We start from the raw sequence: 24,688 nt of genomic DNA, 5'->3' as shown, positions 1-24,688 counted from the left end.
GGTAACATTTGCAGCCATTTAATTCACAGTTTGGTATCTATAAATTAATTTTGCTTCTAACTACACGGCTAGAAATACAAACTAATTCCATTGAGTGTAGTCAAAGTAGTTTCTGATGCTGTGGAAAATTGGATCTTTCATGCTCTGAATTTTCCCCCCTTGCGTAAACAGGGTGAAAAAGAACGAAGGAGGTAAAGAGCAGTGTTCTGCTAAGGGGATGTGTGACCACCAAGACATCTCTGATATGAGTATTTAAAGTATCTCATCTCAAAATCCATACAGACCTGTCAATTTCTAAAGTAATCTATGAAATAGTGCTATGCCATGTAAAATACATCGAGATAGATGCTTTTAGTGTCTACATGCAGGTCACACAACAGGCAAAACCAGTGGCAAAATTTTATTTCTCACATTAGTTATGGTAAGAGAAAAGGTCTGAAACTCCTAAAATGCAGGAGGACTTCACAGTTCCTTAGATTAAAAAAATCCCCACCTTTTCAGGTATTATGGTAAGTGGACTTCAAATGTAGCAAATAAAAAGGAACTGAGTATTTTCAGTAGAAAATTTGTAATGATCCAGCATAAGCATGCAAATTGCCAAGCCATAAAATTGTTATTCTGCTTTGTCTGGAAAAGCTGTAATACAACATCTGTACTTTCATTACCACTTAACTTAAAGGTTACAGTCCTTGAGTGGGAAATTCAGTAATAAGCTAAATTTGAGGCCAGGTAACTCTTTAAAGAAAGCGTGAGGCAAAGATATTTGCAAATAATCAGCGGAGACACAAGATTACTACGGCTTCCTGTTGGCTGTAGGGAGAAGTTAAACCACGGAGCTTTTTCAGGCATACGCCATAGGCTGTGCACCTCAGGGAACAGATTGCGTGAATACACCATCTGTCTCACCACATACAAATTTCATGTGGTCTCCCCTGACGCGCACAGAGCTATCGCGTTTCTGCGAGCGGAGTGCAGGGGCACCCCGGCTGCCGTCGGTACTGCCCGCGGTGGGACGGGACATGCCTGTTGGGCGCAGCCCCGCCGGGAGCCGGCCCCGCGCGGCACCACAGCCCGCCCCCGAGAGACGCGAGGCGCGGCACGCGGACTCCCCCGCCGCGCGCGAGGGCAAGCGGCGGCTGCCCGCAAGGCACGGTGAGGTGCCGCTCCGCCTCGCCCGGACGGGAAGCGGCGGCAGCGCGGAAAGCCCGGCGGGCGGAGCGGCGGACGGGAGGCCAGCTCCTCGGAAAGCCCGGCGGGAGGCGGGGTGAGGGAGCCGTTGGGCGCGGACGGGAGGGCGGCTGCCCGCAAAGCCCGGCGCGCGGATCGCGAGGTTGGCCCTAAGATGGCTGTTGTGCGCGGGGCGCCGTTGCTGTAGCGCCGCGAGGAGCCGCCCGCCGCCTCGTCCGCCATGGAGTGCCCGCACCTCGGCTCCAGCGTCTGCATCGCACCCGACTCGGCCAAGTTCCCGCAGGGCTCGCCCTCCTCCTGGTGCTGCAGCGGTGAGTGCGCCCGGCGCGGCCTAGGCTACGCCGGCCCTCACGGCCTGGGGTGGCCCGGCCACCCCGCGGCCCTCGCGCGGCGGGCGGGCAGACGCCTCTCGCCTCTTTGTTCCCCGCGGCCGGCGCGGGCCTCGCGGAGCGTCGTAGCCCCTTGGCGAGAGGGTGCCCCGGGGCCGAGGGAGGGCCTGGGGGCACAGGGGAGGGAGGGAGGCTGCTCCGGCCCCCCCACCCGGCGGGGACCCCTCTCCGGCGGGGTCGGGAGGGGGGATGCCGTAGCGCTGCTCTTTCCACCCCTTATGCTCTCCCCGGAGGAGCCACAGAGCGGCCGCCACATGTCTCAGCGGGGGGTGGGGGCAGCCCCCACTCTTGGCCTGGCCTTGCCTGCGCAGCTTTGTCCGGCGCGGCCGGCCGGCCCGGGGCGGGCAGCAGACTTTGTCTCCGCCGGGGGCCACCGCCCCCAGCCCCGCTGGGCGCGGAGGAATGCAAGATCGCGGCTCCTCGCTCCTTTTGTCTGCTGGAGAAGCTGCGTGCTTAGCCCTGCCCAGGGGGAGCCTGGCCGCGGCGACCGGGGCTCGGAGGAGGGGAGCTGGTGGCTGCTGCAGGGTCAGTGTGTTCTTTAAATCAGGCTGAGATTGCTTTTTTTTTTTTTTTAATAGACATTTTTGGAAGGACTTTAGAGAGTGTAGTTTTAATTGGACCGCTGAGGCTGCAGGCGACTTGGTCCACCCTTCCATCCAAGGAGAAGCTCAGTGAAGGTGGTCTGGGGGCGGGTCTGGGAGTTAGGCTCACCTGCTCTGCTGTGTGGGTCGGTAGGAGTGTAGAGATCATGTTTTTTTAGTACTTGGCTGATTTAATAATGCAAATTACCGTCTTTGAAATGCATCCTGTCTTCTGTACTGTCCCTCGCATGATCTTGTTTGTTCCGGGGCTCTCCTTTTAAAGGTGTCGTGCCTGAGGTGTTTTAAATTTAGCTTTCTAATGGGTCATCACGCACTTCTACACAGATAACCTCCAATGACTGCTGTCATTTTTGGTACATGTTTTTATTTGCTCTAACTGTAATCTGTTTAGTTTTGCTCGGTATGAAAGTAGAGGCAACCAGGTATGTTTAACGTAGGAAGTAGGCCCCAGTTAGAGCAGCCCGTGGCACCGGAGAGAAAGCCTCATTTGGGAATGACTGATTAGGGAGTACTGAAACGCTAGATATATTTTAAGGTGATCCTTTTTTTTTTAAAGGCAAGATGATTGTCCTTTGTCTCACAGGATCAGTGCTTTTGTGTGGCAAGGCTTCTGCTTACTTGAGTTCTTCCCTGACTGTAGTTTCCTGGAGCCAAGGTGTGGTAATACTGCTCCTTCCTTTTGCAAAACCAGTTATTTTACTCTGTAATGCTTTTGATTTTTGGAGGGAGTATGCTTTACAGTGGAATAATGTGGAGAATTATTAGAAGGAAAGGAAGAGTACAGGCCAGGAAAATCTGTTGTCCCTGATGTTTCTTTACTGAAAAAAAAATTAATGATAAGACGTCTAACTCTGTAGGTCCATCTGGTATCTTCAGAGTATCAGGGTAAGCAAAGTTGTCAACCAGAACCATATGGCAGTAGGGAACCACCCTTCAGAGAACTCTAAAAAGATAAAATTGCCAAAACTAAAAACATATGGTCAAGTATTACTATAACTTTCCAACTTCAAAAATTAGCCAGTTTACAGCTACAGGACCCTCTTAGGCCTGCTGCTTCTCAACAAAGAAGTTCAGTGATTAGAACAATTTTTTTTTGTTGTTGTTCAGAGGTGTTTCTCCCAAACCAGCACTTACAGGGAGGGCCAGTTGCTTGGCAATCAACTGATTTATTACAGCTGGGAGGCAGGAAGAATGTGCTGGACACTTTAGGGAACTGAAAAGATTGATAGTGATACAATGTCTAAGGGAGTGTCTCTGTTTGCTATGCTTTTTAAGAAAATTAAGATAATCAGTCACACAGTACTGACATAGATAACTATTGAATTCCTAACAAGTGGCTAGAGAAAAAGGTAGGTACATTGAATTTAAAACATTCCAATGAACAAGAAGCAGGCTCTTGTTAATGTAAAGCAAATAAAAATTGTTCTTTTTAAAAATTAATTTTGCATTCCTACTAGCATAATAAAATGGAGTGCCTCCCTTTTCAGTTCCAGCTAGTAATATGTGATTGTGGTTACATTAACTCCCTAATAGTATATACTGTCTCTTTGTTTGTGCTCATTTTAGTGAGATTAATTTTTTCAAGATATGTAATACTGGTTTCTGTTAATTCCCAGTAAATACCATTTCTTGTTTGCTGGTTTTGCTGCAATTTGGTAGTATAAAATTAACCAGAGAAAATGCCATGTATAAATCAAGACATCAAAATTTAATGCATTTTCTGTTGCGTTTGATGCTGTTTTCTAAGGTTCTGTGGGCTTAGTTCTTTTTGTTGGTGGTGTTGCCTCAGTTGAAGAAAAATATTTAGAAGGTAATTTTCTGGAGTCTGTGATAATAAGGCATCTCTCATCAAGCACGTTGTCTTAAAATGACTCAGAACTTGTCGTCAGTCCTGTTATGAGTTGCTGCTGACCTTTCCAGAAAAGGAGACTAAGTGAAGATACTGATACAGGAAGCTTTCTGGCAGCCACGTGACCTGCCAGTGATAGCAAAACATTGCAGAATAGGTTGGAGAGCGAGTTCTTAGTTCAGACTGCCAGTGGCTATTTTTATCATTATCTTGCATTTCTGTGATTTGAGGAGCTGGAATTGTCACACTGAGTGATGAGTATCAGTTAAGTACCTTCTCTTCACCTCTCCACAAAACTCTCCTGATTGCAACAGTAACTTCACAAGGTAATATGGAGGCACGTTTGAATATTGTTGTCTGATATTGAATATTGTGTCATTGTACAGTGGAGGGGGGTGTTGCATTTGATGCTGGTATTTGGAAGCTAGCTTTACTGAAGCTAGGGAATTGATTAGAGGAGCAAATGCACCAGCCCAAATTGCTTTTTTGGCCTAACGCAGTTCCCCTTGAAACTACTTGATGGAGTTGTTATGAAGGTCTTGTGATGAAGGAAGAGTCTTAAAAAGCAGTAAGAGGGTGTATTGACAACAAACGTGTTGATCCAAGTATGAATGGCTTTGCTCCAAATTAAAGAGTAGTGGTGTAATATTAATTTTTAAGTGTCTCTAGAACATCTGTTATGTTACTATTGTGTAGTTTGGAAGTCTGAGAGTTTAAGCACTCCTGTTTAAAAAATGGCATGCTTTCCCCTGAGGATTTTATCCGGTTAAGCGTGCTCTGTGTGGTAAGCAATGCAGAAAGCAGCATGCGTTTGCTTTGAGGAGCTGTAAGGCTATGAAAAGAGAGCACAGAATGCCTTTTTGCAGATCCAGAGGCAGTTTGTTGTTGTTGTAATTGGGCATTTAAGAGAAGATGAATATATAAAGTAGAAATTGTACAGAAACTGAAAATGGCTTTTAATCAGTCCTGTCACGTGAAATACTGCATTACAGTCTGCTAATTCCAATTAGAGTGCAGTCTTTCCATGCACTTTAATTTCTGAAACTTGTGCTGAAGTTGGATGCACAGTGGTTGGAGGTGTTGGCAACACTGCAAAGTGTCACAGACTGAATCACTTGAATTTGTATGATGTGCCACACCTTCAGCACTATTGTGCAAATCATGTAATTATGAAAAGTACTCTGGAACAGCTCAGATGTGGTATTTCTCAACAACTTTTCATAGACTTGTGAAACCACAGGGAGCCATGCCTCGCCTAAGTGAGATTGCAATCTCCTAAGCACACCTGTGCAAGTCTGAAGAGTTCTTCCAACTTTTTTTTTTTCTGCTTGGTTGAGGATTCATTAGTTCTCACTGGACTCATTGATTGTTCAGTGTAGAATTTGAAGCTCTTTATTTAGCAGAACTACTGCAGACAGATAGGATTGTGTTTACCGAAACAAAGGTTTGGTGATTTTTTTTTTTTAAAGGGGAATTGTACTTCTGAAGTATGCTTAAAATGGTTGCTTTACAGATCGCTGCCAGTTGAATACATTTTTTTTTTTCCCTTAGATAATGTAATTTTGTTAGATATTGAAGACCAATTCTGGCCATAGACTGGTATTTCCTGCAAAAGCTAAATATATTGCCTGGCATCTGTTTCTTGCATTCTAACTTCTGTTGAATAAGAGCTGTAATTTCACAGTTGGTCAGAAACATACATTGTGGCATTTGTGAATGACGTTGGGACCATAAAAAGTACAGAGGAGAGCTAGCAGGAGGAAGCTGTGTGAAGCCTAGTGAATGATGATATTTTTTGTGTGTTTGAAGTAATTTACTAAATTACTTAGTAAATTCAGTTAGTTCAGAATAACCCCCAATATCACTGCCTGCTTTATTTATATGTGAGAGCAAATGTTTTGGGCCGAGAAGGAGAAATTTCAAGAACATGACTCTACTGAGTCAGAGTGCTTTTGATGGTTTTTGTTGGTTCCCCTCCCCCCCGATCAGTTTTGGTTTCTCAGTTAAATCAGTTTCACTGTTCTCTTTTCACTGGGGTAGGTAATAGCATTCTGCCACATTGTGGTTTTTTGGCGTTGGACTGTTGCAGTCAGTGCCAAAATAAACACACTGTAAAAGCTCAGGTATACAGACTTTCACCATCTTGGCTTTCTTTTTCATCTCAGCTCCTCATGAGTGTTTCTTCTCCATCTCCATGAGTATGTCTCTCCTTTTGCTTTTTCCTTTTTATTACTAGAGGTCCTCATTTCCTCTTTCCTTCCATTTTTACTGGAATACAGGAGGAGAGAGCTCAGTGAAACTGGAGAGGGGTAGGTAAGACCCTCTTCCTTTGAAAAATTCTGTTCAGTCAGCTGCATGTAGACTCAGGGTAGGTTCATGGAAAGTGTGTGGACCTAATGGTCTGCATGTGTGAGGGTTATTTGTCACCCTATATCTGGAAAATTAATTTGGCCTGGAAATGACTAGATTTATTCTGAGATTGAAACAACAAAATAAGTTTGAAAAAAAAAAAAACCCAAACAAACAAAAAACCTTTTTTTTTAATTCAGTCACTTAAATTTAATTTCAAAGTTGGGTAGTCTTTCATCTGTTTTGCTGGGTCACTGCAATTCAGGAAAGGTTGTTAGTAACTACAGACTTTATAGGTTGTTACATCTCCTTAAATTCATTCTCTGGCTGTCTTTTTAAGTAAAGCTTGTTAGATCTGGGTTTTTTCCTTAAACCTGTTAATTTTAATTTTTTTTTCCATTTGAATCAGTTACTGATGTATGAGTTACCCATGGGGGCAATAGTTATCTTTGCCTGTGTGATAGAGCACAGTGCTTTGGAACTGATTCTATTAGACAATGCATGTGGCGTAAGGGTCTCAATTTCGGTCTCATAAGCTAGATCTAAATTTCCTTTTAATTACAAAAAAGGGGAGTCTTTGTTTTCAAATACTTGGTATCTTTTAAAAGTCAATAAACTTAAATCGATGGTGATTTAATATTTTCTAGATTTTCTTTTCAAAAATTGGTTTATACTCAACAAAATCACAATCTGTCACAAAATTTGAACATTAGCTGAGGAAAGAGACCACTTCAGAGGAAAGAGATAGTCATACATTTAATACACTGCCTTTGTTTAGAAACTAGATCTAAACTTCATGATGATTTTGAAGATAAATTTTGAAGGACAAATCTTATTACTGACTGTTCTGAAATATTCAATGATCGAACTAAAAATCAGTGTTTTGAAATGGCTCTTCCAAGTGTACCATATGGTAAGAAGACAGGATAGTCTGAGGTATTGTGGAAGTGCACACACAAGTGTGTCTGTGGCAGACTCTTGATTTATCTGCAGATTAGCGCAAATCTCATTACAGCTGTTATAATTGTAAGCAGGATAATAATTTTCACCTGCCTTTCCAGGCCCTTCAAGACATGCAGGTGTTAAACAAGATCAATGCATTATTTTTACCCTGTTCTTCTGATAGTTGCAAGGTGCTAAGGCTGGTAGAGTTAGACTAGTTAATTTTTCTGTCATATCTGTTTGAGATTCATAGAATGAAAGTTTCAGACCCAATGTTTGGAATGAAATTAAACTTTGAGCCATTTCTCATTTCATCAGTGCCACTCACGTCATTTAGTAACCTGTTCATGCTTTGCTTTCTGTTTTAACAAACATTCATTACCTAGGTCAAAAGTGGTTAAAGGCCATTAATTAAAATAATCCATGGAGGTTAGAAAATGCAACTTAATCAGAAGTTTACATCTGAAAACTAGTTAACATTTTTCTGATTTTTGTTTTGAGATTATTGGAGGAAACAACACTGTAGAGTGAATTAGAATAATATCTGATAAAATATTAATTGCTTTATGGTGTCCTTGTTACAGGAACTGTGTAAGATTTTGTGTCCTTAATGATTCATTTCCTTGATTATAAGAGAGTGTTTTAAACTGTATGTGACACAACGCTCCTATCATTCAGCAATCTTAACTGGTATGTCAAAGCAATCCTCTGGTGGTTGGGTGTTCCCCCCCCCGAATATCTTGCATAATTTTGTATCTTGTAGTTATGAAATTTCTTTGACAGATTTTATTACCCATTTGAATCTAATCACAATACCCACAGGCAACCTTGCAAAATAAGGTGATTCTTCTGGAAGTTAACCCCATAATATTGCAAGCAGACAGCTTTTTAACTTTAAAGCCACATGGTACTTTCAGGCTTGGGGGTGGGAGTTGGAGGTCCTTATCAATACCAAACAGGCAGATACAGACTTTTCAAGGTAATTTGCATTTAGGATTCTGTGTGAATGTGAGCATCTGCTTGTCCATGTCAAAATACAGGTGCATTCTCTCAAGATAGCCATGACCCTCTTTAAAAGTGTTTGTTGTTTTTTTTAACCTTGGGTTCATGAGTTTTTCATTTGGTAATGTTTTTGTCCACTGAGCATTTGATTTTTCTTTTTTTTTTTTTGTTGACAGGGATGGTTAGTAATGTGCCTTTTGTTTAGTATTGGGGAAGTAGGAATGAAATATTGCGGACTACAAATAAGTAAATTAATTACTAGGTTATATGAAGAAAGCAAGACACCTTCTTGCTGTCTTTCTCCTCTTTTCCCTCCTATTTCCAGCTTGAATGTTTTGACCTGAGATTGATTGCTAACTGACTCAAGAAGATTCCTTTCCTTAAGGGTTTAAAAATTACATTACACTGTTGGCTTTGCTGTGCTTTTTCTGGCTGCTGTCTGAAAATGAGTATTTGTGTGTCTTGCTGTAACAGAAAGATTGAATACCTTTTTTTTTTTTTTCTTGGCATGCTACTACTTTAATGAGGAATGATATCAGTGAGGGCTGGAAAGCATTTAATTTTAAAATATATAAGTATGTGTGTGTGTATATATATGCATTTAAATTTGGATACTAATTAGTTATCAAAGTAGCCAAAGCATTAGAAATTGGTTTTAGAATGTAAAGGAGAAATAGAGGCAATAATTTCTTAAAAATGCTTTTGGCCATGATTGTTAAGTAAAATAAGCCTGCTACTGATGTGTTACTTCTTTATTTTCTTCCCCCCCCCCCCCTTTTTTTTTTAAATAATGCATGTTTTCTCACTGTTGCTTTCAGATAGGATGAGATTTATGTGGTATATGCAGGAAGATCAAATGCTGGTATTTCTTGACCTAAAGTTTGACTTGACATGTAGAAAGACTAAATTACCAAAAAAAAATATGGCACTACTGTAGCCTGAGAGCTAAGCATCTGCGTGTGTGATTGGTAGTGCTCAGTGACTTTATTTCTTTACCATAACAAAAGAAGCAGCAGCACAGCATTCTCTTTGTATTTTTGTATATTGCTGTTATGGGTGATCTGACTTCGCTTTTGCACCTTTTTTTCCTTCCCCTCCCCCTTTTTCCCCTCCCCCCCAAGTTCGTTTAACCCCTTGCTCAGGAACTGACATGTCCATTTACACTGATTGAAAGAAGTTTTCCTTACCTACCTGTCTGCTTTTCCACTACTGGATTAAGAATATAGTCAGATTAAAAAAGCATGCATTTTTTAACTAACAGGTTTTTCAATGTGGAATTCTGATTGCACAATGAAAATACTGAAGTGTAAGCCGATGTGGTTGAGCCTAACTGGGGAGGTGAATTACATGCAGATTAAGCTACTCACACTGTTCTCTGACAAACGTTCTTCAATGTTAGGAATGTGTTGGGGACTTCAATGACCTATTCTGTCAAAAATTGTTCACCTACCCATGTTTTACATTCTTACTCAGTTGTTGTTTAGTGTGTCTGAATTACATATGATTTTCCATTGTAATAGAGTGGTTCACTGTAACTATCTGTGAAATTTCTTATATGAGACTGAGCAATCCTTTTATGTAGTGACAAAGAGGAGGAAACCACATGTACACCATGAGCACAAATATTAGTTGATTTCATAAGGTCACTCACTATCACAAAATGACTTCTTATTTGTTTTCTCACTAAGAACTTACCTTTCTAGTTTTGATGGAAAGATAATAGCGGAAGAAAGAACTGTGTTTTTTCTATAGCTGTAAAATGAGGGTGGGGTCTTTCTGTCTTTGTCTTCTTCAGAGTCTGTTTGAATTCTCTTACATTTGAACGTGATTTGAGTCAGACTAAGACGTGATACTGTTGAGACTTCTATTCATTGTGCATCTCTCTGTTATGAGGGTATGAAACACTGACAGAATGGTTTTAACATTTTTGTATTGTTAGTAATGCTTACCAGGAAACTTGCTTCTTTGTAAATTCTCTTGCTTTGATTTAAATGTAATTTTAATTTCATCTTTTCTTATCTTCTAGGTGGTGTTAGCTGATTTTTAAACAAAACATTTTCAATAGTATAATTAAAAACCATTTCCCCTTCTGTCTGGTTTCATTTTGGCTGGAATGCTGTTTTTCTAAAATAGGCAATAAAGATGTCTAACAAATCAAACTTATGTAAAATATTGTTAAATAGAATGTTTATTTTTCTAATATCAAACAGTTTAGAACAAATTCAGTCCACTTGTAATGGGGCTGAGGGTAGGCTAGAACGAAGAGCTTTATGTGAAATGAAGTTTGAAAACAAATGGGAATACTCTATAAAACCTAAACAGTAAAACAGCTGGCTTGTAAGTAAGGTGTTGAACATGTCTCTAGTTTTCAAAGCCTATAACATTCCTTTTTCCTGCGTTCTCTGTCTAGAATGGAGCTTTAGCCTGCTCAAAGGTTTAAAAAATACCCTTGTAACATTGATTTCCTTTTTCAGTCACCTGGTTTTCATTAGTTACTCATCTGGAATTGACTAGCCTTAAATTCTTAAAATGTACAGCAGATACTTTTACCAGATGTGTATGCAGTTTAAACACAGCGCACTCCCCCACCTCCCCCAAAAAAAGACAAACCAAAAAATCAAAACCAACAAAAAACCCCCCAACAACCAAAAAACCCAACCCCAAACAAAAAATAACCCAATCAACAATTGTAGATGTTTAACTTGATATTCAAGTTCTGGAACTTAACTCATAGATTATAAATTAATGTTAGCATTCTGCTTGGACTTAGTGCACTACTGTGTATGTTAATGCCTGTTCTGTCTTACGATTTTAGCAGCATGTTTAGTTGAGATACTCGTTTCAGTAGTTTTGATTCTTTCTGCATGTAAACAGACAATAGGGTCAGATCATAAATCTTGCATATATGCTTGTAGCAGCTGCCTTTTTAAATACACAAAAGAATGTGAAGTCAAAACCTGGGAACATGATCAATTTTGTTAATACATGAGTGCTTGGTACTAGGTAACTTACACTGCCTGTTAAGATTTTTTTTACGTGCTGCCTGTAAAAATACTGACTTACCTTGGAGGACACCTATATTTTTCTAGGCTTCTTTGTTTCTGCTAATAAAGTGTTTTTTCAGTGCAAGAGTGTCCAATTCTGCACGTGTCCAGATGTCCTGTGGTCTTTACTGATGTTCTGTGATGAGTAAGACTTCTAATTTTTGCCCTGAGAAGCTGTTTTACTGTATGTGCTGGTTTATAACCGAGTTTATGGGCCAGAAGGAAAGAGTGCACGTGACTCTAATGTTCGACAGTTCATTGTAAGTGGAAAATCCTTGGTTCAAGTCTCAATGTTAACGACTCAATGTTTCATCTGGAGGATTTTGAATACAGAATGCATGGATATTCATTGCTGTGGAGACTACAGCCTATGTAAAAGCTGTAAATGATAGGCTTCGTGAAAGTCACACTCTTGCTTTGTGTCACTGTTCCCCTGAACTTCATGATAAGTGCCATCTTTAACAGAAGGAAATGTCGGTCCTCCCTCAGCACTTAGGAGTAGTCTGGAAGGAAGGCCTTCCAAGGGTAGGAGGTGTGTGCATTAAACCTGAGGCACTCACATCTTGAATGAATGAGAATTACATGGAGAAAACTCCTCAGCTGATGTATTCAGTCTTTGAAAAGATGTCATGCCTGCATCTGGAGGGAGTTCCAGAGCTGTAAATTCCAGGTGGGCAGAGCCTTTTTGCAACCTCAGCATGTAAGCCTAGAGGAAGGACAACATCCAACACGTTGATATTTCTCATAGACTAATAACTTCAGTAATATCCTGCTTAGAATACTGGCTTTCATAGATGACTCTCTCAAATGCCTGATTCTTCTCGTGTATTGTATATGGGAAGTTTTAGGTGTTTAATTCAGAGCTGTTTCGGCAAGTCACCTTAAAAGTTTTGTGTAGGGTGCTGAGTTGTGGGATGTCTTACCCTTTCCTGCAAGTAGAATGATATAAATGACTAAGGTATTAGGGCTAGTAGGTATAGTTCTGATTTATGCTGATAAACTTAGAATTCTTGTGGTAAATTACTTGTGCTCTCATTCTCCATTTTTTCAGTCTGTAAAATGGAAGTGGGCATTCTGAGAAATGCTCTGAATCCCCTGACTGGAAAACTTTGCATTTGAGATGTTATTACTAATGGGATTTGCATAATTTTGGTTAAATGTTTGTTCAGAGTTTTGTATTCCCACCACTTCTGATCGTTTCCCAGAATTTTTTGCTTGCAAGTTTCTCTCACCTTTACTTCTAGATCTTTGGAGGAGGCAGCTTTTAGTCTGATTCCTTAGGCCTGATGTGTCACAGACAGAAGGATCCTGTTTCACAAAGCAGGGGTTTCACATTTTGGTAGGCAGATAGTTATTTCTTTTTTTCTTCGCATGTTGTTATTGGAGACTGCCCAGCTCTTTTTTGCCACATTTGTCATGTTAGAAGCCAAACGCAGAGTAACATTGTCCTGCTACCAAATCCTAATTAAACAGGGAACTGAGGGATTGTTAGGCAAAATGAAGTTAAAGGTATGGCAAAGGAAAAGTAAGTCTATTTCTCTAGAATACTTTAACAGTATTGTTGCTTTTTTGTTTTTGTTTTGTTTGGAGATATACGCACAGGTGTGTGTGTACATGCTACACATACAGCATGCTAAACATATGTAGCATATATATGTGTTTGTCATCAAGTGCTTATGTTTGTGGGACAGTTTGCTCAGCGCAGTACCAGTATACCAGTGCAGCCACAACTATGTAAATACTGTTGCTTGTGCAGATGTTGAGTGGAGTAACAGTGGCCTTTTTCAGTTAAGCTTATACCAATATAGTTGCCCTACTATGTCAACATAAACTGAGCTGAAAAAAGATCCAAAGGTGTTTCTATGCAGGTCATTATGTTATTGTAGTTTACCCATATAATTATACAACTAAGGTAGTAGTGTTGGTACGACTCCTTTTGAGAACAAAGTCCAGGCCATTTTGTAAAGGCTGTGGAAACTATTGGAAATAGTTTGATAACCCTAATCTTGTGTCCATTCAATGTGCTTTTAACAGAAGGATCAAAGTACTGCTCTTACTGTGCTGATATTTTGTGGCGTTTTCTTTAGTGTTGTAATAAAGGACTATTTTAGAACTCGGATGTAAGCACAGTTCTGTAGTAGCTATGGCCTCAGGTCGCTTGTGATCCTGTGACTGGCAAAGTCGCCGGTTTGCATTGATCACGTGGCTGCGCCACTGCCAGATCTCTGGTGGACACTCTATCTTGCAGGTTTCTTAACTTGGCTGCCTTACAGAAACTGCTTCCTGTTTGTCTCCTCCTCTTCCTGCTTCTTTTTTCTTTTGCCAATTTCTAAATTATGCAGTGTGCTATTTAAACAAAACTATTAGTTTCATGGGTTGTTTGTATATTTTTACATAGTTGTAACTTTCCTGCAGTGGAAAGCTGCAGCTTTGTTCTGTAAGGAATACTACGTGTGCCAGGAGTGTTCGTGTTTCACAAGACTGTACTTTGAGTCAGTTTTCAATAAGAAAAAAGTACTCAAGATTCAGAAGTACATATTTGAGTGATCATGAGGGTAAGATGGGGTGGGGACCCTGTGATGAGAGTGCCAACTGATTAGCCATATCAGTAGATATGAGTAAGCTCATTCTATGTGGTATAACTTGGTGAACATTATTTATCAGGATGATTTACAGAAAGTGGAAGCTGGAGGGAGAGGGACATCTCTGAATGTTCCCATAGTTATGTATGAGTCTGTATGTAATGGTGTTTGATTGTTTGCTCTCTTGGGGATGGATTAATACTCCTCTTCGTTTACGTTGTAACCTGTGTAGGCTGTGTTAACAAGTGAGTATTCAGATTTCACGTAGAGAAATCGTTCTGTAAAAGATAGTATTTCCCCTTTCTGTTACACGATGAAAAATTATGTTTCTAAGCTTCTGAATAAGCTCATATTGATGTAAAATGGCAAATGACATACTGCTTCAGACAGCATTGTGATGTTGCAGATTTGCTTTCCCTTTTCTTTTCACCTGGTAGTATCATCTTTGCCTAACCACTTGAAGCTATTCTAAAAATATAGCAAGATGAGGCATTTGGTAACTGCTGCAGTAGCCACTTCAGTTCAAGGTGAGAAAGCAGCCAGTGTTCCTTAGCCTGTATACCACTAAATAAGGTGTAACAAACACAGATAATGAAGGGTTTTTTACTGTGGTTAAGATGTTTGTTGAACATAATTTTATTCTAAAGTGGGGGTGCTAATGTAGTGCACCCCTCCTCCTCTGTTTTTTAATAGCACTAAAAAAATAAAACCCCAAATCCCTACTGATTGTTGAGGGAAGCCACGTAACTGTACAAATGGGTCTGAGAGTCTTTCCTCACAGTTCTGTGTAACTGTCTGACCTGAAAATCCTGAACACCAAAGTCTGATTCAGGGACCAAGTTCCAGGGCTGCACAATGTGCTTTGAATTGAGAAAGGATTTGCTACGTATGTCTCTGTCTTGTTTCTGGTTTTCTTTTAAGTCTAGTGCCTTCATGTCAGTACCACATCCGAAAGGAATAGCATGCACTTCTTTACAGATGAAGCCAAACTGTCTACCTTTAATTTTGATTATAAGCAGTTCAGGGCAGTGACTGCGCTTTTGCTGTGCATTCCATGGTGCTTGTCCTGTTGGAGTCCTGACTAATGCCTGAAGTTCCCGGGCTAATCTAATTTATTAATAGTAAGTAACAGACGGTAACTGCTTCAAGATCTGAACTGAGGAATACGTAGAGCGCCAAGCTTTAATATAGGTATCTACTGAGCCAACCTCAGAGAAATACAGAATGCAATCTTCAGCAACCTTTAAAAAAATCAATTGTGTAATCCTCTCAGAACAGAGCAACTGTAGGTCACAAATTTAATACTGGCTTCTGTGTTTAATCTTAGTGGGAGTCACTTCCATGTTATTTGAGTTCTTTGTGGGAGGAGATGTTTGTGCAGAAGATAAACTACACGTTCCCAATGTGATGCAATTGGAGCAAAGTTCTTCCTAAAAGTTAAAGCAAACAAATGAGCCATCTTTTCCTATTCCCTGATATGAACACTATTTTTTTGGCATTGTGCAGAGTTGGTGGACTTGTTTGCTGGCTTTGTGCAGAACACTTAAACATGGTGTGAACTTTGCAGAGTGAGCACTAATTCATTGTAATTTAGCACCTGACAAGCAAGCAGTGCTGGTATTTAAAATACCTGAACGTGAACTTGTAAATGTCTGGTATGTGGTGGAAGGTAAGAATAATAGTTTGCATTGTAGTGCTTTGACCTACTGGTTGAGAACCACATCTGTCCGTGGATGATAACATAGTGAAAGCAAAAAAGTTATTTCAAAGTGGGAGATTTTTGCTGGGATTTTAATGCTAGGAAGACTGTTTCATGTTCCAGGCAAAGTGTAGGGTAGTGGTTTGTTCATGCGGCACTTAATCTGTGTTTAAGTGCATGAATAGTTTTGGCTTCTGTTTCCTTCTGGTTAATTTTTTTTACCTTTCGTTTTGTGTAATTCAAGAAAATAAAATTGCATCAGGTTAGACTGGTGGTCCATTTAGCCCATTTTTAACTGATGATGGCTATTTAAGGTCATCCCTTTCTCTTCTGTTTGCCAGTGCTAAGTGTTGGTTAGGTAAACTTCTCCCACTTTTCTAACTTGAAATGTAAGCTAAAACAGCTCTACCTGGCTGTCCTCTAGCTATTGCAAGATCACCATCACAGTTGTGGGAAACCATCAACTTTAGAAATAGGAAAATTTGTTTTTGGAAAACCAAAATTAGAAAGCTGAGACATGTGAGAAAATGTGTTTCTCAAATAAAGTAATAGTTGCAGCAGGTAAAGAAAACAATTCTGAAGTCTTTACTGAAGAGTTTGAAGTAGTTAGTTCAAATAATATTTCTATGAACATAGTAAAAATCTTAGTTTTAAACATTCCTTGGATTGGACCTGTGAATTGAAATACAACTATTTGTAATAATGAATTCAAATCCAGAAAACAATTCTTTAAGAAGCAGTGTTAGTTACTTTATTTTTCTGTCTGATTTAAGTGTAAAAGGTGAAATCTAATGGTGGAAAAGTATATTAGCTCTTCTAAGCAGCTAAACTAGTCACTTCTCTCCTGTTTAAAAATTGACCCCCTCCTAGCTATTTCTTTAATTAGCATTTAATTTGATAAAGAAACTTCTTTCACTTTTGTTAGTTTTGTTCTGATAGTCTTTGATCTTAGCAGTTTGATATATACCATGGTTTGTAGCTTGGTGAACATATTTTTGAGTTTTGCTAAAAGTCCTGAATTAGCTTGCTCAGGTGATCCTGCCCTGAGGCAGCTTCTGTGCATGCTTCAGTTTCCCTCTTCCTTTCTCTAAGGTGTGACTCCAGACAGGGAAGGCTGTTCTCAAGCTTTTCCACAAGAAATAACAATATCCATAATTTACATGTATGCTAGGATTTAATCCTCTTCTCTTTGTCCCTTCTTCCCCTGGGCCTCACAGACCTTCCTGTTTCTGATGTCTTATTTTTTCTCTGTGACGCTTTTTGACTGGCTGCTCCAAGAAGCAGTTATTTATAGCATGTAGAAAAATCAGGTGGCATGATACCCTTTTGTATTTTTGAGATAATTGAAGTTGTCTTTTTATTGTTGTTTTCTGTCCTTGCAGAAGTGCACTTAACATTTCATTATTTTTTTGTTCCTCATTTTATTAGTTGGGTATTTGAAAGTGTAATGCTATTTCTGTAAATTCGGTGGTAATGGATAATTGTTAACAATTTTACTTCATTCAAACTTAAGCATTGCATATTGTAGCATCCCTCCTTCAATGACATGATCCAAATTGGAATTCCCCTCAAAAATTGAGGATTCAGTATCAATTTAGTTGTAGATCCAAAATTGCTATTGTTTATAAAGATGCATACACTTTTTCTTGACTTGACTAATGGGAATTTTGTTCTGCTTGCATGTATTACAGTGTTCTGCCTACGTAGGTTATTTATTGAGATTTTGTTTCTAATTTGAATTTGCAGAGTTTGTTACAGGGTTGGGGTAGGAGTTGGAATATCCCATTGCGATGTCTCTACCCTGAGATGGTATTTCATCATCTTCTAGTATCTGCTGTTTTTTCCCTTTAAGCCTTTTAGCTTAAAAATATCGACGTTTGTTTAATTTAAGTTTTCTAGACTTAGAAGATAGCTAAAAAAAAAACCCCCAAAGTAACATATTCTAGTGTCTTGAATGGATTGCAAAGCACAGCGCTGTGTTACATTTTAACCTTTCAACTTCTTGCGCATGACTGAAAGGGTAAAATCTTTATGGGTAAAGCCTTTACCAGCACCGTTGCATAGGAATACGTATTGTATAAATGGTGCGCATTATCATGCATTGCACAGTAATTTATTCTGTGTGCTTCTTATCAGATTGCCAGGCTTTCTTGCAATATCTTCTTTAAAATGGCTTTTTCTATAACTAGTTTTATGAAACAAGTGAAGTGCTGGGGCTTTTTTCCTGTGTTCAGTGGACTGCCTTGTTGAAAGCTAAAAGAAAGCTCTTTAAACTTTACCAGCGTTTTTACTACTTGTGCTTCTGTTATTTCTGTATTGTATTTCAAAATCGAGTAGACCTCGTGTGGATGGAATTCAAACAAAAAAAAAAATTAAAATTTTCACAGAAAGTAACAGATAAAGAAAGGTGTAGCCTGCGACTAAAACCCAAGCCAGAAGAAGGCTAATGTGCTTTAGTGTCAATAGCTCTTCAGTCTGTTAGTTTAATCCCTAATATAGGTTAATGAACATGACTGGCTATTTTATATAACTGTGCTGCTGAAGTGGAGTCAGCAGAGCTATTGCTAGTGCTCAAGATGTGTTACGCAATTGTAATATCAGAGCCAATTCATTTGACGCTTTTTTTTTTTTTAATATCTTTTATAGTGTGCCGGTCAAATAAAAGTCCGTGGGTCTGTCTGACGTGCTCAAGTGTCCATTGTGGAAGGTGGGTACAAAGTGTTAGTGTGAAAATCTTTTAATTAGACCTTTATCTTTTTCCTTTGTTGCTCAACTCTCAGCCAGTTCATTCAAAATTTTCCTGAATGCCATATAATTCCCTGAAATAAACCTTTCATGATCTCATTTAACATTGTATGTTTATACTGAACACACTTCTTTGATACCTTATGAAAGTCAGGAGATTATACTCAACATATATATATATTTTTTTTTTTTCTAAAAGAAAAGTGTACAGTGAATGTGATTGCTTGGCTCAAAATGCCCGGAGAACTGATAACTCAGTGGATTATCGTGAAGTTTCATTCTGTAAAAGATGTTTCTATTGTAATAAGATTAAACTAATAAGAATTCTTGGAAACCCACAAATCCAAAGTTCACACAGCTTATTTTGAGAAAAATGGCAACTGTCCAGCGTAGACAGAAAATACCTTAGATGTACTGTAGTGTAGTTTTGGAACAAAGTTATTGCCATAACATAGAAGGACTAGTTATCATCAGAATTCCTTCAGAGTATATCTGGTTTTTTGTCTGTATTAGTTGAAGTACAGCAAAAGAATGTGTAGAGGAATGATACAGTCAATGCTGTTACTTATGTGTCAGGATAATTGTAGAAAATTTGCTGCTACAGAAATGTTTAAGATGCTCATTATTATATGAGAATGCAGTTAGTGTTGACATATAGACAGTATCTGAGCTGTGAATGTGTTTTCATCTGTAGGGTAGTATCTGTGCTGGTGTGCTTTTATTCTGGAAAAACATCAAACTTAGTGACTTTGTCTTTTAAAGTGGATTCAGTAAACTTCAGGTTTTGTTTCTTTGATCTGCATAGCAGTAAGTGCCACAATTGTAATAGTGTCTCTTCTTCAGAGTTTTCAGCACAACTCCCTTTTTTTTCTTTATTCATTTATTTTATAAATGTATACTTGGGGAGAACTAAGAGAGGAGGATAACTTCATGTTATGTGATGGTGTGATAGAAATTGTTTGGAATATTTTACTTGTTACCAATTCTAAAAAAATATTATTACTGTCCGCATGACCTTTCTTGTGTGCAATTAGTAGACATTGAGTCAGTTATTTATGCAGGGTGTTTTGACTTTTCAAACTGCTCCCATCCTTAGGATGGAAAATAATTGAATGAGAAGAATGTAAGATACCTTGTAACGGGAGCACTTTTGATCATGAAAGCACACAGCATATTCTTCTGTTCAGGAAATGTTTGAAAGTAAAGGAAGAGAAATAGAACTTCTCAGATCTTCACTTGAAAGTACATCCTTCAGTTAGAGTCATTAGGAACATCACTGACCATGTTACAGCAGCAGAGCATTTCTGGTGGGAATATAGCTTTATAAACCTGTCATTGGCATTGTTAGGCAGAAAACTAGCTCTGACAAGCACAACTGTCTCATTCATGTTATGACATAGTTGCTGCAGGATTCTGGCAGCACAGCAATATCGGTAACCTTGTGGCTTCAGTGCCTTAACTAGCACAGCTGCATTAGCAGAATTGTTCACACCTGCATGTGAGAACAAGTGTAGAACACAAAGACCTTATGTGGAACATGTGCAGAGTTCCTATCGGTTAGCATTGCCGAGTTCAACAAGCAAGAAATGGGGGAGGAGGGAATTTACCTGAGGTCTGGCCAAGCACTTCTAAGTGTTAATGATTTTCAGCTGATACTTAGGGCACTTGCATTTGTAATGACACTTTTTTAATTAAAGATGCTTAATTTTCTAGATCTCAAATTTTGAATGTGAAAATGTTCATTGTGTCAGCAAGAGAGCTGTAGGATTTTAGATTTCTTTTTCAGTTATGTGACCCCAAGCCCTAGAGCCTTTCAAATTCATGAACTTTATATAACATGGAATACTCTAATATTAAATCATGCTGCAGAATGGGAAAGCTTAAAATGGATGTGCTTTCATATGGGGGTCAGCACACTGTTAAAGTAATCACAAACATGATGATGAGTTCTGGGAGGACAAAAAAAGTAGAGCTTTAAGAACAGTATATGAGAAAGCTATATGGAGAACTAATCACATTACAGGTATGGAAAAAGGAAGCTAATGATTTTCTCACTTGTGAAGGTGCATAAGTCTGTTCAGGGCCCAGATCCTGGGGTCTGGTACAAGGATGCATGTTTGTAGTTGCTGTGAGGGAGATGGAGAGATTAATATGGACAATGGGGGAGAGTAACGGGGTAAAAAGTCAGAAAATTTAACCAGTGTTTTCACACAGGTGAATTGCCTATTTTAACGCTTGTATAAATACTGGATGCTTATTAGGCTGCCTTTTTTCTTCTTATTTTCAATGAATGTCGGTAACTTGTAACGGTGAAGTAACTCTTTAAAAGTATACTTTTTTTTCATTTCTTTTAGATATGTGAACGGCCATGCAAAAAAGCATTATGAAGATGCACAGATTCCTATCACCAATCATAAGAAAACAGAAAAACAAGAGAAAGTTCAGCATACTGTGTGTATGGATTGCAGTAGTTACAGTACATACTGGTAAGGGTTTAAATGCTGTAATTTGACAACTTTGTACATACTAGAAGGTGAAAATTTTAGAATCTTGTGAAGCATTAGATTATAGACATGTTTGAGCATTTCTTCTCCTGATTTCCAGACCTGGTGGTTTAAGAACAGTTATGAAATAACCCTCTGCTTTTGCATGTGTATTGTAGCACTGGTTGCTGCTAAACTCCCACATTTCAAATGATTTAGCATTTATTTCAAAAAGTTTCTGCTATTTATGTGGTTTGGAGTTGCTTCTGTTTGCTTTGGGGGTATGTTGAGAACCTAACCTTTTAATTGCAAAAGCTGTTATTTGGCTGTAGTTACTCCTTCTGTCAAATCGATGAGCATTTCACGTATCCTTTAACTGTCAGAATATTGAAAAATAAATTAATACACTATAGTTCCTGTGCAAGAGATGTGAACTTGAGGTGTGTATGGATGTGTTTTGTTTGGAGGTTTTTCCAATGCTATTTTTTTTCTTCACTCTGAAAGAAAGGCTTCTTTCTTTTGGAGATTTGGTGCAACCTGTATGAGTTTGGGAAAGGGATGGATCGTGTTGGGAAGCAGCATCAGCACTCTGGCAAGATGAAGTAGCAGAATCACGGAAGTGATTCTTTTAATAGAAGAATGGCCTGGGCTGATTTGTTCTATCAGTTTTTTCGAGTGAGATATGAGCACTGTTTAGGGAGCTGTAATAGTTATGCTGGTAAAGTCAAGTTCCCTATCTTTCTTTTTCCTCAGAGAGAAAAGACTGGAAGTCCATTGAAAGCAATGCTTTCATGTGTTCAACATCTTCCATTCTCTTTACCCATAAGCAAAACTGTTGACAGCTACTTCCCCGTTTCCGGGTAGCTTCATGGTTTCCCATGTGTGGTGTTACTTGTGCGGTGTGGCAGTGCAGGATTTGAACAGTGCAAATGTCAGGGAAACCCATGTTATGGTCTTGTAAAATTACTGAGTATATCGCTCCACTGATGGGTATTTTGTTGAAATATTTGGATGTCCTATGTGTAATTCATCAGGGAAAAATCTGTTTGTTGAAGTTTGGGTATCCAGTTTTATGAGGAATACTTCTGTAACAACTATTTTTATCCCCTGCAAGTAAAACCACAGTTAAGTTGTCTCACCTGAAGAAATTTTGTTAGAAGCAATTAAAAAATTATTCAGGTGGTGCATGCAGCAATGACAAAAGCTGTACAGATGTTAACCATAGAAGAAAGGTTTGAGTAGCTTTGTGATGTACGAGGATTTTGCTTCTATTTACATTCTATTTAAATGACCAGCATTTTTATCTGTTCCTTTGTGAAAACAGTAGAAAACATAACATTTTTCTAAGTGATGCATATGCATGTGCATACATATGCACAGGTAACCAGCGTTGGAAGCTAATTCCATTTTCCTGATTATTGCTATTAACAACTGAGTTCTACATTGTGGGGTTTTGGTTTGTTTGAAGTATGACCTGTCTTTTAGTCACTCTGAAGGTAAGAATGTGTGGAGGAATTTTAGCAGGGTATTTGAAGTCTTGATTCTGTCTCCATTTACTATGACAAACAGTATGTCCAACTTGTGGAGTTGTTATACTAGCAAGTCAGAGCACCATGCTGACCTTGTCCCAAACCCAGTATGGGCATTGCAAAATGAGGACAGCCAAATTGAGGACTATGGGATCTATTACTGAGACAAACTATGCCTGTGAGGAGCAGGTAGGCACGCGCTGAGGAAGCTCACTGGTGTTTCACAGCATGTTTGTGGTAGGACAGATGAGAAGCAGTTTAGCACGTTCTGTCTTTTCTACTGTAATCAAAGTAGAAGGCTGAGTTATCTATGGATGAACTGGAACTGATTGTAGAGAGCTTTGCCTTGGGGGGTTCTGTTGTGTATAATTCACTAGCAAATTCTAACTCTGCTGTGCCAATGTGAAGCCGAACAAGTTTGAAAAGCAGCATATCTTTGCTTTCATTTAGGATATTTCAGGTTTTCCCCACCTGATGATCAGAAAAAGATACCTGGATGTGTTATTGCACCCAATTTTTTTTCAGTGGAAATGAGCTTAGATGTGTGAAGATGCAGCAGAAAGCATTCACACCAACTTCTGCCCCTTTATTTCAGACAGTACTGTAGGGACTGCTATTAAATCATGCTTGCCAGTTAAAGCGAATAGTTAGGTGAATGCGAGTCATAACTAGCTACTGTGGAGACTGAATTTTGAAATGTTATTTGTTAGCTTCTTCAGAGGAGAGGTGAATCCAGTAGACAGTGCTAGGTTTATGCAATGATGCTTAAGTGAACTTTTATTTAAAGATTAATATTTTACACTAGCAATGTGGGCAACCTTGAAAATTTGAAAGTCAAGAAAATGCCATCCTAAGAATTAATTTAATTTTAATTGTACTGTAAAAATAATGGAGATATTTTGATGCAGTGCTGGCTTTGATATTTTTATTTGCAGTTCTGTTTACTGCACAAAGTTGAGTAGAATACTCTTGTTCTGTTTTTATCCTGTGGATCCCAATTTACTGTGTTCTTTAGCTTGCATAATAGTAGCAGGCCTGTATGGGCTCTTTTCTAAGCAGAAGGCATTTAATACTTTGCTTGTCTTTGGCCATGTCATAAACTTCCATGCAGTCATGAGAGCAGAGTCTAGGGTTTGCTTTAGCTATTCTTGTCAGTCCAAGGGGAAGAAATACTACGTGACTGTAGAAGCTACCCTGGTTTATTGAATGTTGTTTCTAGTTCACATGCAACCTTGCTGTAAACCAAAACCAGATCAAGCAATCTCCTGTAACTGCATTTCAGCATGGAATTCTAGGTGTGTATCTTTTCTTTTATGTGATCACAAGCTTTCAACACAGCTTTGGAAGGAACTTTTTTTCAGTTCTGGTGGCATGGTGGGTAATTATTTTTTAATCTGAGATGAGGTTTTTATTGTATTTATGAATTTGGTAATGTTTTGAAAAATGCAGGCATGCTTGAGGTGTCATTAAGTATTGGGCAACTAGGGATTTGCTTTCCAGAGGGTTTTGATCTTTCTTCTATGTCCTCCTATTCACCTGTTCAGTCTTCACAGTGGAAGACTTGAGAGAATCTTAATCTTTTATTTATTATGAGAGTACGACTCTCAATTCTTTGGTCACTTTTGAGACAGTGGATGCAATACTGTATCTTCAGATGGAATTATGTTTGAGACCCTAAGCACTGAGAAAAACAGACTCCTGAATTCCACTTTTTGGAGGTAATCAGCCTTTCAATTAGTTCTAAAGTACTAAGCAGAAAGAGCCTACAAGTAGGACAGATGTCTTTTTCTCTGTAAGCTATGGTATGATGCTTTCACCTGCTCTGTTAGTGGTTGTTTTTCTGTGCATGAGAAGTAAAATGATACGCGTAAGAAGCCTGCTTGCAGAAATAACAAGAGTCCTCTTTCAGGAAATTCAATTTGTTTTCTCTGCACTAGTGCACAAACAGTTGGTTAACACAGAAGAAGAAAGGCTGCCCTGTTTATGTATTTGCATAATATGTTTCCCGTGTTCATTTAATCCCAGACACAATTTGCAGGTCAGATTTCTGACCCATTAGCCTCCTTGTTATCTGTTAAAGGGACACGGTTGTGCTAATGTGTTGTTCCCACGTCACCCCCTCGTTGTCCATCGGTCTAAGTGCCAAAGACTTTAAAAAATTCTTTTTAGCCTTTCTTTTTGTAGTGGTTGTTCTATTTAAAAAACAGACTTACTGTGCTAGTGCATGAGCTTCCAAAAATAAGATTACTTAGGACCATTATTGTGCATTCTACAGTCAGTGGAAA

At 39.1% G+C, this 24,688-nt stretch overlaps 1 protein-coding gene across 3 annotated transcripts in view; it reads left to right on the top strand.

Moving 5' to 3' along the window:
• The first annotated feature begins 1,037 nt into the window (after positions 1 to 1,037).
• The window catches only part of USP3 (ubiquitin specific peptidase 3), a 42,889-nt gene continuing 19,238 nt past the window's right edge, over positions 1,038 to 24,688 (top strand). Inside the window, exons 1-3 of one of the 3 annotated variants that reach the window (XM_054836689.1) lie at positions 1,038 to 1,499; positions 18,293 to 18,353; positions 20,746 to 20,877. In XM_054836689.1, coding sequence (XP_054692664.1) covers positions 1,409 to 1,499; positions 18,293 to 18,353; positions 20,746 to 20,877 — 284 coding nt within the window. In that variant the 5' untranslated portion in view covers positions 1,038 to 1,408. Of the gene's footprint in view, positions 1,500 to 1,683; positions 2,103 to 18,292; positions 18,354 to 20,745; positions 20,878 to 24,688 lie in introns of those variants that run through there. The other 2 variants (XM_054836688.1, XM_054836687.1) reach the window with 2 other exon arrangements.

Source organism: Grus americana, chromosome 10, assembly GCF_028858705.1.
Source record: "Grus americana isolate bGruAme1 chromosome 10, bGruAme1.mat, whole genome shotgun sequence".
In the NCBI taxonomy this organism is placed as follows: domain Eukaryota; kingdom Metazoa; phylum Chordata; class Aves; order Gruiformes; family Gruidae; genus Grus; species Grus americana.
Note: the sequence above shows the minus strand (reverse complement) of the source record. Positions and strands in the feature narration are given on the sequence as shown.